The following is a 13,464-nucleotide window of genomic DNA, read 5'->3' as shown; positions in this document are numbered from 1 at the left end:
GCATTCATCGTAAGGGGATTTGAATACAGGAGTAAAGATGTCTTGCTGCAGTAGTATAGAACCTGGGTGACTGGAATGTTGTGTACAGTTTTGGTCACCTTATCCAAGGAGGGATATACTTGCCATAAAGATTAATCCCTGGGGTGACGGGATTGTCTTATGAAGAGAGATTGGGGAGGCTGGATCTGTATTCCCTAGAGTTTTGAAGAATGAGGGGTGACCTCATTGGGTGTGACAGGGTGGATGCAGATGTTTCCACTTGCTGGTGAATCTAAAACCAGGGGACATAAACTCAGGGGAGTAGACCATTTAAGACTGAGATGAGGAGGAATTTCTTCACTCAGAGGGTGGTGAATCTTTGAATTTCCACAACCCTCTAGGGTAGAGAATTCCAATCATTGAGCATGTTCAAAACAGAAATCGATAGATTTCTGCAGACTAATGACATCAAGGGATATGGGACATTGTGAGAAAGTGGTGTTGAGGTAGATGATCAGCTATGATCTAATTGAATGGCAGAGCAGCTTGACAGGCCGAATGGCCTACTCCTGTTCCTTTGTTCGTATGTTCCTACCCCCCTTCCCACCGTCCCCTCCAACCTGAGCAGAGTCCAGCCACCACCCTCCTACAGTCCCTCTATTTCTGCAAGAACAACTTTCCCTGGCTACAGTGAGTCACATACTGGTTACACAAGCCAGTACAATGGATCTTAATCAAATATGACATTGTCATTGCTGCAATGGAGGACTTACTTTTTCAGTATGTCTTGTTTTTTCTGTTCCTCTGAAGTGGGAAGTCCCATGGCTTTCTGTCGTTGATCATACATCATCTTCTCTACCATGCTCCGTGTCTCACCATCCAAGTCTGATAACTAAGGGGACAGACAGCAAGAAGTTTTTCAACAGGTCTCCACTCACCGCTATTGATTTGCACTCATCAGAAAGGACTGTAGAGGCTTACCTTGATAGGATAAACAAGTCTAAAACGGATGATCAAGGATGTACGGGAATAAGTCTGATTATCTGTTTGCAAATTAACCAAGATAAGAGAGGAGGGACAATGTGTTTAATATATTACAGTATGTCACCAGTCCAATTCATCAGACTGATAGTTTATACTTTAGAAGACCCACATGTTATATCCTGAATTGTATCATTGCTTCTTGCCCCTTTTACAGATAATAAATTGGGATCTCCAGAAAGGAGGTGAGGTGGTTGAAAGCTGTCAATGGTGAAATGAGGAAGGGGATGAGATGAGCTGGAGGCCAGAGTCAGAGGATCAGAGAGCATGAGGAGGGGACACAAGGCTGGAGCAGATTGCAGACATAGGGTTGCAGGAGGCTGTGGAAAGATTTCAGTATAAGAATGAGGGCAAAGATTTTAAATTTGAATTATTGGAGGACAAGAAGCCACTGCAAGTCAGCAAGGATAGGGGTGCTGAGCAAATAGGATTTTGTGAGGCAGGATACAAACAAAGGTTGAGAGGCTAGTAAGGACTGCAGTGTGGAAACTGAGTCTGTAGGTAACATTGTCATTTATGACTTTGTCCTATTCTTTGGCCGCATACAGTATTCAAAGTTACTACTGGCTGACGATCTGTGGCATTTTGAGTAGGGGACCATAGAGCTTTGCTTTTCTTGATGTTTAACTGGAGGAAATTCTGATTCCGCCATGACGCTATGGAACAATGATGATCATTTCATTAACACAAAGCCCTTAATCTGGAATAATGTCTTAAGGCTCTGCAGAGGCTCAAAGAAAAGTAGATGCTGAGCTCAAAAACAGGAAAATTAAGAGAAGACCAATACCTCAGCCAAGAGATGGGTTTTAAAGGTGGGTCATAAGGAAGATGAGTAGGCAGAGAGTTTTAGGAAGGGAATTCCAAAGACTGAGGCCTAGGTGGTTGAAACCAAACTGCTATTGGTGGGTGTGACAGGATACGGAGTGGTGGAAGATATGAGAGAGGAACAGAGTTTGAAGAGGATGTGAGAGCACAGAGGGATTTAAACGCAAGGGTCGAATGGGTATTGCATGTGTAGCAAGGTTGAAAGCCAATGCATGCAAGGTTGATGGGTGAGTGGGACTTGGTGCAGGATCACAGGCAGGCATTCCAAAAGCACAGAGACTGTTAAAATCTACAGGGGTAGGTAAAGCTGCCTGTTGACAAGTCTGCCCCTAGATGCTAACAAACTGTTTTTTTAAATTCTTTCAAGGGATTTGGGTACCACTGGCTAGGCCAGCATTTTTTGCCCATCCCCAATTGCCCTTGAGAAGATGGTGATGAGCCACCTTCTTGAACTGCTGCAGTCCATGTGGTGTAGGTACACCCACAGTGCTGTTAGGGAGGGGCTTCCAGGATTTTGACCAGCGACAAGGAAAGAATGGCAATAGGATTCCAAGTCAGGATAGTGTGCAGATTGGAGTGGAACTTGCTGCTGGCGGTGTTCCCATGCATCTGCTGCCCTTGTCCTTCTAGGTGGTAGAGGTCACAGGTTTGGAAGGTGCTGCCGAAGGAACCTTGGAGAGTTGCTGGAATGCATCTTGTAGATGCCACTGTGTGTCGGTGGTAGAGGGAACAAATATTTAAGCTGGTGGATGGGGTGCCAATCAAGTGAACTGCTTTGTCCTGGATGGTGTCAAGCTTCTAGAGTGTTGTTGGAGCAGCACTAATCCAGGCGAGTGGACAGCATTCCATCAGACTCCTGACTTGTGCCTTGTAGATGGTGGGCAGACTTTCAGGAGTTAGGAGGCGAGTTACTCGCCACAGAATTCCTAGCCTCTGACTTGCTCTTGTAGCCACGGTAGTCCAGTTCAGTTTCTGGTCAATGATGGTGATAGTAGGTGATTCAGCAATGGTAACACCATTGAATGTCAAGGGGAGATGGTTGGATTCTCTCTTGTTGGAGATGGTCATTGCCTGGCACTTGGGTGTGTGAATATCAGCCCAAGCCTGAACGTTTTCCAGGTCTTGCTGCATGAGGGCCTGGACTGCTTCAGTATCAGAGAAGTTGTGAATGTTATTGACCTTGGGAGACAAGAAGTAAATAAGAAAGTGGGGGCGTGGTGGGAAGGGCAATGATAGGAAGAGTCCGAGGTGATTGTGAAGGGATGGAGACGCACTGTCTGCAATGGACAGCCTTGCATGCAACTAGACAAGGCCAGTACCCCTAAATAGTTATGAGAATGGCCTCAAAGTTGAAGCTTTTATATCTGCTGCAAGTGGGATTGTTTGTGCTTATAGTTATCAGTCTACGACTTAATTTCAGTCGGTTTCATCGTAAATCAAGCCTCTGCTACACAAGTCTCACCTATGGTATGTTCGAGTTTCCTGACTGAGAGGAATCACAGTGACCATGCCTTTGAAATTCAGCAAGCAAATTCATCCCAATTGGAGGCATTAACTATTTGCAATGATTCAGTGTAGCACAGAGTGAAAGATCATAAGGTCAAAATGCCAAGACTGGCACAGGGCAGTTTGCATGCTGCAAAAAGCCCAAATGGTTACAAAGCCCTTTAAGATCACTGTGCTCAACTAATAGACACCATCTCTCCACATGACAGAATTGGAGCATAAAAATAGAAACTCACTTTTGAATTCTCAGGGTTAATTTTTTTGGTATTAAGCTCAGGATCTGTTGTCACTACTTTGTTCCACCATTCCATTTTGTTGATCTGAAATTAGAAAAAGAAAATCCTCACAGATGCTGACATGGTTCATGAAGAAATACAGCTAGAGTACAATTAAACTGGAGTTCCCCAGAGGTCTCGTGGGCACAGAAAACCGCCCAGCCACCACTTGGAATTCCAGTGTAACCCTCACCCATAGACAGGAAACCTCAGGTTAACCTGCACCCACAGCCCACTGTAAACCTCAACCACAGAGTGGAGATCTCATATGGATTTCCCCGTGTAGGGGCAGACCCCGTTCCCCAAGTCCAGAGCTGAGTTGAGAGCCAGGGCATGGGAACCTCCACAATGGGCAGGGGTATGAGTGGGGTTTCACTCTACCCACCACATTGATGCCAGCTCACCTTCTCCAGATGTACATTAATGCTTTTTCCATCCTCCAGCAGCCACGAGCTTTCCTCTACCTTCACATCATTGAACATCTCAGCATCGATCACGGGAGGGTGGCCTTTCAGACCCACTTTCAAGTGACGTCTTTGGATCTCCACAATGAGGTCCCGACTCTTCAATCTGAAGTTGACTTGGAATGGAACTAGGAGCTAAGAACATAATACAAGAAAATAAGCACCATTCAGTCACAGTGAGTTACTCAATCCAACCATCTTACCCTAAATTATCACATTGCATCTGAAATCCATTTATCTCCCCTCCAAATCTTTCAGGTTCGTAACAGTTTTTACTGCAATGTGGAACCCTCTAATACAGGGTTCCCAAACTGTGGGTCGCAACCCTCAATGGGGTCATGAGCTGGCCCTCCTCCAAGGCAGCAATGGTGGTGACTGTGAATAGCAGAATACCCAGTCTGGAGGCGCCGGAGAGACAGCCCTGGGCCCACTGGATCGATGTCATCAAACAGCAAGGGGTGGACAGTGAGCCCAAAGCACCCTTGAGCATCAGAAATCCGGTGAGCGGTGAGAGAGAGTGGGCCTGGGACGTTTGGGTGCCAACTTGGCGCAGCTAGAAGCAAGTGTAACTCAGTCACTGACTGAGTGCAGGAGAAACCGGGATGTCTCATGGCTGAGCCATGAACTCTATCTCTGCTTCTGTCTCCCATTTAACAGGCTCCTTTAGCCTAGAATAGTGACTCTGTTTCTCAGGCAACCAAAAGGGGAGCAGGGAAGGAGAAAGAGGCTGGTGAGTGAATGAGTGGGTGGGTGGTGAATGGGTGTTGGGGTTGGGGATGGAGGCGGGGAGGGGGTGTAGGGAGAGGGAGTTGGGAAGAGGGGCTGCTGAGTGGGTGGTGAGGAAGGGGGTTAGGAAGGGGTGTATGCATGGGAGGATGGGAGAAGAGTTGCTTCACTGAGTCTTATGAAACCATGGAAATGGAGAGCTTGGCTGAAACTGAGAAGCAGAAATAAAGTAACATTTTTACAAAGTACTTTAAAAACTCAGGTTTTCATACTTACAATTTGATCTATAATACATAAACCTTAATAATTACATACTGAATGTTACTATGCTGCTTTTTGTTGTCTGCTTTTGCTGGCATCCTCTGGGATCACATTAATTTTCAAGTGTTAAAATGGAGTCACATTGGAGAATAGTTTGGAAAGCACTGCTCTAATATGCAAGTCAGCTAAATGTAAAATTATCCTGGAGTTTACCCCAAATTATATTTTTTCCAATTTATAATCAGCCAACTCGCTGCCAAAATTTATCTCCTTATTCTCACCGTGAAGATCTCCAATTCCTACCTCACCATGACGATTCCCCCTCTACTGCAGCTATTATATTTGTCACATAATTTCCTGCCCAGCTTGGACCTACAAACACTGTGGTACTGTGCTAACTGAACACATCAGTGCAACTGACACTTACGTCCACCTCAGAGAGGGTTTGGGTCCACCGATAGTTTGGCAGGTCAGCACCATTTCCAGCATTGGGCTTCAGTTTCCCTTTATCCTTCTCATCCTCTTCACCATCGGACTCAGACTCTGCCTACAGGAGAGTGAGGGGTCACAAGAGGACTGTCAGAATACAAGACACATCTCTGCAGCAGTATAAGCCTTACTTCTCACAAATGTATATGAAATATTTCAAAACTGTGTGCTTGGCTATTAAGACAGACAGAACAAAGACAGAATCATTGTTATAACGTACATGGTCACAAGATGACTACTATGGTCAGAGTGACCACTACAGTTATGAACAGGGACTGTGCAGCAGCCGGGTAAATCTGCCTGTTAGAATCCACAACAATCAAAATCGAAAATTTAACCAGATGAATCAAAGCAACAAATTTAAACAGGTTTGAAAACTAAAAACTTTAAGATGGAATGATGTTAGCAGCGTGGGTTGATGAAACCTGGCACTCACTTTATTAGCAGTCTCAGGCAGTGTTGGGTAAAGGATGCACAATTTCCACATTTTCCTTACTGTTTTGTCTACAATGATACCATGGGAGAGGAGTTTACAAGGAGCAGATTTCCACACAGACTTTGCTCTGTGCACATTTTACAAAGTTATAAATCAGGGTTATAATACAGAAACAGGCTGTTCAGCCCAACCAGTCTGTTCTTGTGTTCATCCTCCACATGGGCAAATAGTGGGATTCACATTTACCCTTCCTATCCCCATATCCTTTCAACACCTTTTCCATCATCCACCTGCCCAATCTAATCTGGAATGTTGAAATAATTTCTGCCTCAATCACTAACTCTGGAAGTAAATCATACAACCTGTTCAGTAACTTATGCTGTAAAGAGTGTGCTGTGATGCACTTTGTGGTTGAAGTTTGCTACCTGGGCCCACACAATAAAGACAGACCAGTTGGCTGAGGCACTAAAGACTGCCAAGAGTTTCAGTAGAAAAGTGGAGGCAACAGCAAAAAAAAATCTCAGCAGATAAAGAAATTAAGACAGAACTTGTGGATTTTAAATATGACCCTGCCTCTCTGTTCCCAAATCCCACCAAATGAACTTCCTCCTTCCTGCTCCACACTGATTAATTTGTTCATTACCTGTTTTGTCTCTGGCTTTTCTGAGTTCCTTTCCCCATTGGCAGTGATTCCATCCCCATCATTTTCCTGTTTCTTGCACTCCTTTTTCTAGATGAAAAATGCAAAGTAAATGGTCTCATCATAGTGTACCTGGCCAATTATTAACCTTAGCTTTGCAGCGTGCAGTAATCTCGGGCATAGCTCCCAGCTATGGGTCCCAGACATAGCTGCTGGGTTCCCTGGTGCTGTAACAGTTTCACAGGCACCAGTGTCCAGTGCCTATGGCAATGTTTCACATGTAAACTTAACTAATATCAATAACTGATTCAAACATGCAGGGAGGCCTTGACAGCAGTTCAAAACATGTCCTCCATTCTTGGAAGATGATATTCTTGGTAGGGGCAAAATCAAACATCATTTCATTCATTACTTGCCAAATTAGAAGCTGGCAAGTTGCTCCTGCGGGCAGCCTGTACATGCCCATTGGGGTCCCAGCACCAGCTCTAAGAGCCCAAGACAGCCATCTACAAATGGCAAAGCTTTTGCCACAGAGTGCTGTTCAGATGTTCCTGAGCTTAAGCAGCCTCACTTGTGGCTCTTAAAGTTGATACTGGAGTTGGCACACAAGGTGGCCACAAAACCTTTTAATGGTTACATGCTGTATGGTTGGGAGCAGATGTGCCAACCCAGACATGACTGCCCACCCAATCCCCTAAACCCACCCACCGCTCCACCACATGCCTCTGCATTTCATGCCCCACACTGCACCATACCCTTCACCAGCAAACCACATCCCAACGCAACCAAACATCCCAACCCTCAAAACCAGACACCCACCCCAACCCAAGCCCTAGCAGGACCAACCTGCAGGCTAGTGTCACAACCCATCAACACTGACCATTCACTGAGCTGCATCGGGATTTCTGATTGGTGACCAAAGCAGGTCTCTTTGGTTACCCGAGGTAGAATTACCTGTGTGTCTTGTCCCTTCACTCTGATTTCCTGTTTAGAAACCTGCTAAATTATAGCAGCTAATGATAAATCTGAGACATCTCCACCCAAACACGCATTACATTAGAGCATGAGGAAGCCTGTTCCGCCATTCAATTACATCATGGTTGATTTGAATCTCAACTCTATCTACCCAACACGGCTCCACTATCCTTAATACCTTTATCTAACTAAAAACCTATCAATCTCAGTATTGAAATTTTCAATTGACCCCCAGCCGCTACAGTTTTTAGCAGGGAAGACTTCGGGATTTCCATTATCCTCTGCATGAACAAGTGCTTCCTGGCATTGTCCCTGAATGGACAACCTAATTTTAAGCAATGGCAAAACATTACGGCTGCTGGAAATCAAATAGGATGAGAAAATACTGTAAATACTCAGGTCTGGCAGCAGCTTTGGAGAGAGAAACCAAGTTAACGTGTCACGCCATCAACCTCAAATGTTAACTCGGTTTCTCTCTCCACAGATCCTGTCAGGGCTGCTGAACATTTACAGCATTTTCTGTTTTTATATCTAATTTTAAGTTTATGCCTCCTTGTTCCGGACTCCCCCAGAGAAAATAGTTTCTCTATCTGGTTTATCAATTCCTTTGTTAAATCCAAACACCATAATTTCATCATTCCATAATCATAGAAATTCACAAAACTACAAGCTTAGTCTAATCAGCCTATCCTCATAATTAAATCTTTTTAAGTCTCGGTGTAATTCTGATGAATCTATGCTGCACCCCCTCCAAGGCCAACATATCCTTCCTGAGCTGTAATACCCAGAACTGAATGTTGTACTCAAAATGGGGTCTAACAAGGGCTTTATATAACTTTTTTATTCATTCATGGATGTAAGCATCACTGGCTTGGCCAGCATTTATTGCCCATCCCTAGTTGTCCTTGAGAAGGTGGTGGTGAGCCGCCTTCCTGAACTGTTGCAGTCCATGTGGTGTAGGTACATCCACAGTGTTGTTAGGAAGACAAAAACAGAATTACCTGGAAAAACTCAGCAGGTCTGGCAGCATCGGTGGAGAAGAAAAGAGTTGACGTTTCGAGTCCAACATGACCCTTCAACAGAACTGAAGTATAGTTAGGAGAGAGGTGAAATATAAGCTGGTTTAAGGTGGGGGGCGGGGGGGAGAGAGAAGTTGAGGGTGGGGTGGTTGTGGGGACAAGCAAGCAATGATAGGAGCAGATAATCAAAAGATGTCACAGACAAAAGGATCAAAGAGGTGTTGAAGGTGGTGATATTATCTAAGTAAAGTGCTAATTAAGAATGGATGGCAGGATACTAATTCTTAATTAGCACTTTTCTTAGATAATATCACCACCTTCAACACCTCTTTGATCCTTTTGTCTGTGACATCTTTTGATTATCTGCTCCCATCACTGCTTGCTTGTCCCCACAACCACCCCACCCTCAACTTCTCTCTCTCCCCCGCCCCCCACCTTAAACCAGCTTATATTTCACCTCTCTCCTAACTATACCTCAGTTCTGTTGAAGGGTCATGTTGGACTCGAAACGTCAACTCTTTTCTTCTCCACCGATGCTGCCAGACCTGCTGAGTTTTTCCAGGTAATTCTGTTTTTGTTTTGGATTTTCAGCATCCGCAGTAGCTTTTAGCTTTTTGTTTTTATATTTGTGCTGTTAGGAAGGGAGTTCCAGGATTTTAACCCAGCGACAGTGAAGGAAAGGCAATATATTTCAAAGTCAGGGTGGTGAGTGACTTGGAGGGGAACTTCCAGGTGGTGGTGTTCCCACCTATCTGCTGCCCTAGTCCTTCTATATGGAAGTGGTCGTGGGTTTGGAAGGTGCTGTCGAAGGAGCCTTGGTGAATTCCTGCAGTGCATCTTGTAGATATACACACTGCTGCCACTGTGCATTGGTGGTGAAGGGAGTGAATGTTTGGTGCCAATCAAGTGGGCTGCTTTGTCCTGGATGGTGTCAAGCTTCTTGAGTATTGTGGGAGCTGCACTCATCCAGCCAAATGGGGAGCATTCCATCACACTCCTGACTTGTGCCTTGCAGATGGTGGACAAGCTTTGGGAAGTCAGGAGGCAAGTTACTCATCACACAATTCCTAGCCTCTGACCTGCTCTTGTAGCCACAGTATTTATATGGCTAGTCAAGTTCAGTTTCTGGTCAATGGTAACCCCCAGGATGTTGATAGTGGGGGATTCAATGATGGTAATGCCATTGAATGTCAAGGCACGATGGTTAGATTCTCGCTTGTTGGAGATGGTCATTGCCTGGCACTTGTGTGGCGCAAATGTTACTTGCCACTTCTCAGCCCAGGCCTGGATATTGTCCAGGTCTTGCTGCATTTGGACATGGACTGTTTCAGTATCTGAGGAGTTGTGAATGGCACTGAACATTGTTCACTGATGATTGCACATTTTCACTTCTGACCTTATGATGGAAAGAAGGTCATTGATGAAGCAGCTGAAGATAGTTGGGCTGAGGACACTACCCTGAGGAACGCCTGCAGTGATGTTCTGGAACTGAGATGGCTGACCTCCAACAACCACAAACATCTTTCTTTATGACTCCAACCAGTGGAGAGTTTTCCCCCGGATTCCCACTGAATCCAGTTTTGCTAGAGCTCCTTGATGCCACACTTGGTCAAATGCTGCCTTGATGGCAAGAGCAGTCACCCTCGCCACACCTCTGGAGTTCAGCTCTTTTGTCCATGTTTGAACCAGGGCTGTAATGAGCTCAGGAGCTGAGTGGTCCTGGCAGAACCCAAACTAGTGTAAGTGAGCAGGTTATTGCTAAGCAAGTGCTGCTTGACAGCACCTTTGATGACTCCTTCCATTACTTTACTGATGATGGAGAGTAGGCTGATGGGGCGGTAATTGGCCAGGTTGGATTTGTCTTCTTTTTGTATACAGGACATACCTGGGCAATTTTCCACATAGCCGGATAGATGCCAGTGTTGTAGCTGTACTGGACCAGCTTAGCTAGGGGAGTGACAAGTTCTGGAGCACAAATCTTCAGTACTATTGCCGGAATATTGTCAGGGCCCATAGACTTTGTACTATCCAGTGCCTTCAGCTGTTTCTTGATATCATGTGCAGTGAATCAAATTGGCTGAAGACTGGCATCCATGATGCTGGGGACCTCCAGAGGAGGCCGAGATGGGCTATCCACTCGGCACTGGCTGAAGATTGTTGCAAATGCTTCTGTCTTATCTTTTGCACCGATGTGCTGGGCTCCCCCATCATTGAGGATGGGGATATTTGTGGAGCCCCCTCCTCCAGTGAGTTATTTAATTGTCCACCACCATTCACGGCTGGATGTGGCAGGACTGCAGAGCTTAGATCTGATCTGTTGGTTGTGGGATCACTTAGCTGTCTATCACTTGCTACTTATGCTGTTTGGCATGCAACTAGTCCTATGTAATACCTTCACCAGGTTGACACCTCAGTTTTAGGTATGCCTGATGCTGCACCCACCATGCCCTCCTGCACTCTTCATTTCAACCAGGGTTGATTCCCTGGCTTGATGGTAATGGTAGAGTGGGGATGTGCCAGGCCATGAAGTTACAGATTGTGTTAGAGTACGATTCTGCTGCTGATGGCCCACAGCACCTCATGGATGCCCAGTCTTGAGCTCCTAGATCTGCTCCAGATCTAGCCCATTTAGCACGGTGGTAGTGCTACACAATACGATGGAGGGTATCCTCATTGTGAAGGTGGGACTTTGTCTCCACAATGACTGTACGGTGGTCACTCCTACCAATTCTGTCATGGACATCTGCGGCAGGCAGGTTGGTGAGGATGAGGTCAAGTATGTTTTCCCCTCTTGTTGGTTCCCTCACCACCTGCTGCAGACCTAGTCTAGCAGCCATGTCCGCTAACTCGGTCAGTAGTGGTGCTACTGAGCCACTGTTGGTGATAGACATTGAAGTCCCCCACCTAGAGTACATTCTGCACCCTTGCCACCCTCGGTGCTTCCTCCAAGTGCTGCTCAACATGGAGGAGTACTGATTCATCAGCTGAAAGAGGGCAGTATGTGGTAATCAGCAGAAGATTTCCTTGTCCATGTTTGACCTGATGCCATGAGACGTCATGGGGTCCGGAGTCGATGTTGAGGACTCCCAGGGCAACTCCCTCTCGACTGTATACCACTCTGCCGTCACCTCTGCTGGGTCTGTCCTGCCGGTGGGACAGGACATACCCAGGGATGGTGATGGTGGTACATTATCTATGAAGATGACTATGTCAGGCTGTTGCTTGACTAGTCTGTGAGACAGCTCTCCCAATTTTGGCACTAGCCCCCATATATGTTAGTAAGGAGGACTTTGCAAGGTTGATAGAACTGAGTTTGCCATTGTCATTTCTGGTGCCTAGGTCGATGCCAGGTGGTCCATCCAGTTTCATTCCTTTTTTGAGACTTTGTAGCGGTTTGATACAACTGAGTGGCTTACTAGGCCATTTCAGAGTCAACCACATTGTGGGTCTGGAGTCACTGGAGTCAGTAGGCCAGACCAGGTAAGGAGAGCAGATTTCCTTCCCTAAAGGATAACATCCATTTCTTTGCATTCCAGCCTCTTTGAAATAAAGGCCAACATTTAATTTACCTTTTTAATAAATTTTTGTATCTGTCCACCATGATTTATGTACATGAAGGCTTTAAACATTCTGCTCCTCCAGAGTTCCTGATTTCTCACCATTTAAAAATTATTCTGATCTATCTTTCTTAGATAGAAAGTAGAGGACATAACACTTTCCCATATTGAACTCCATCTGCTATAGTTTAGCCTACTCACCTAATCTATCAATTCTGCTCCCATTTGCACTATTTACACTGCCAACTAACTACTTGTCATCAGCAAATGTAGGTTTACAGCTCTCTATTCCTTCAACAAAGCCATTCATAAATAGTGAAAAGTTAAGGCCCTTGTACAGATCCCTGGGTGACATCACAACTCACATTCTACCAAAATCATTACATACATATCAGTTACCCTTACTTTTAACTGTCTCATACTTCCTGACCAATTCCCAATCCAAGCCAGTGGTTACCCTCAATCCCATGATCCAATTCTTGGCTGTGATTGGCCAGTAGACACTGCATGTTGCACTTACCTGGTCAATCTCCTTCTGCAATTTCTCTGCCTCCTCATCCGTCAGCTCTTTGATTTTCGGCTGCTTCGAATCCGGCTCAGATTTCTCCTCCTCCTCAGCAAGCTTTGCCTGTTCCAATTTATCTTTTCTTTCTGCTTCCTTTTTCACCTCCTTCTCCATCTGAACCTGTATCGCTAACTTTTGGTGGCGTTTGAATGTCTCTGTGACCAACTGTGGAAAATATATGACCAGAAACATCAGTTAAAGGGGATTACAGCATTAGTATGCTGAGGAGAAACCAGCAGACCCACTCATCAAAGTGGGTCAAATTCATTTGAGAGATGGAGATGTAGTGGGGCCCCCATCACAGAGATTTGAGATATAATGGAACACCCTGTACTCACTTTGTTAGCTGCTCCCTGCTCTCCACCAGTGAAGAAGTCAGTTTTCCGCCTCAGAAAACTGAAGAACGTATCCACGAGCTGAAATAAAAATTGAGGGCTTTTATTCAAACCCACTGAAGTTGACAGGTCACCCAGCATCAGCTAAGTACATTCTTTCATTAAAATCAAATAGCATGAGAATGGATAAAGCAAGTCAGAAACACAAAGAAAATCCACCCAATTTAACATAGAAATAAGCCAAAGGCATGGGATGGGGGAATCTACCCACAGCCAGTGGGGAGGGGGCAAACCTACCCACAGCCAGTGGGGAGGGGGGGTGGGCAAATCTACCCACAGCCAGTGGGGAGGGTGGGGGTAAATCTACCCAC

At 45.4% G+C, this 13,464-nt stretch overlaps 1 protein-coding gene across 1 annotated transcript in view; it reads right to left on the bottom strand.

Moving 5' to 3' along the window:
* nudc (nudC nuclear distribution protein) overlaps positions 1–13,464 on the bottom strand; it is a 38,646-nt gene that overhangs the window by 9,509 nt on the left and 15,673 nt on the right. The window contains exons 3-9 of the mRNA XM_078567247.1: positions 13,097–13,174; positions 12,714–12,923; positions 6,646–6,732; positions 5,505–5,624; positions 4,031–4,225; positions 3,588–3,671; positions 753–871 (exon numbers count right to left, since the gene is read on the bottom strand). Of these exons, the coding sequence (XP_078423373.1) occupies positions 753–871; positions 3,588–3,671; positions 4,031–4,225; positions 5,505–5,624; positions 6,646–6,732; positions 12,714–12,923; positions 13,097–13,174 (893 nt within the window). The remainder of the gene's footprint in view (positions 1–752; positions 872–3,587; positions 3,672–4,030; positions 4,226–5,504; positions 5,625–6,645; positions 6,733–12,713; positions 12,924–13,096; positions 13,175–13,464) is intronic.

This window comes from Cetorhinus maximus, chromosome 21 (genome assembly GCF_964194155.1).
Source record: "Cetorhinus maximus chromosome 21, sCetMax3.hap1.1, whole genome shotgun sequence".
Taxonomy (NCBI): domain Eukaryota; kingdom Metazoa; phylum Chordata; class Chondrichthyes; order Lamniformes; family Cetorhinidae; genus Cetorhinus; species Cetorhinus maximus.
The sequence above is the reverse complement of the archived record's forward strand: the minus strand, read 5'-3'. Positions and strand labels throughout refer to the sequence as shown.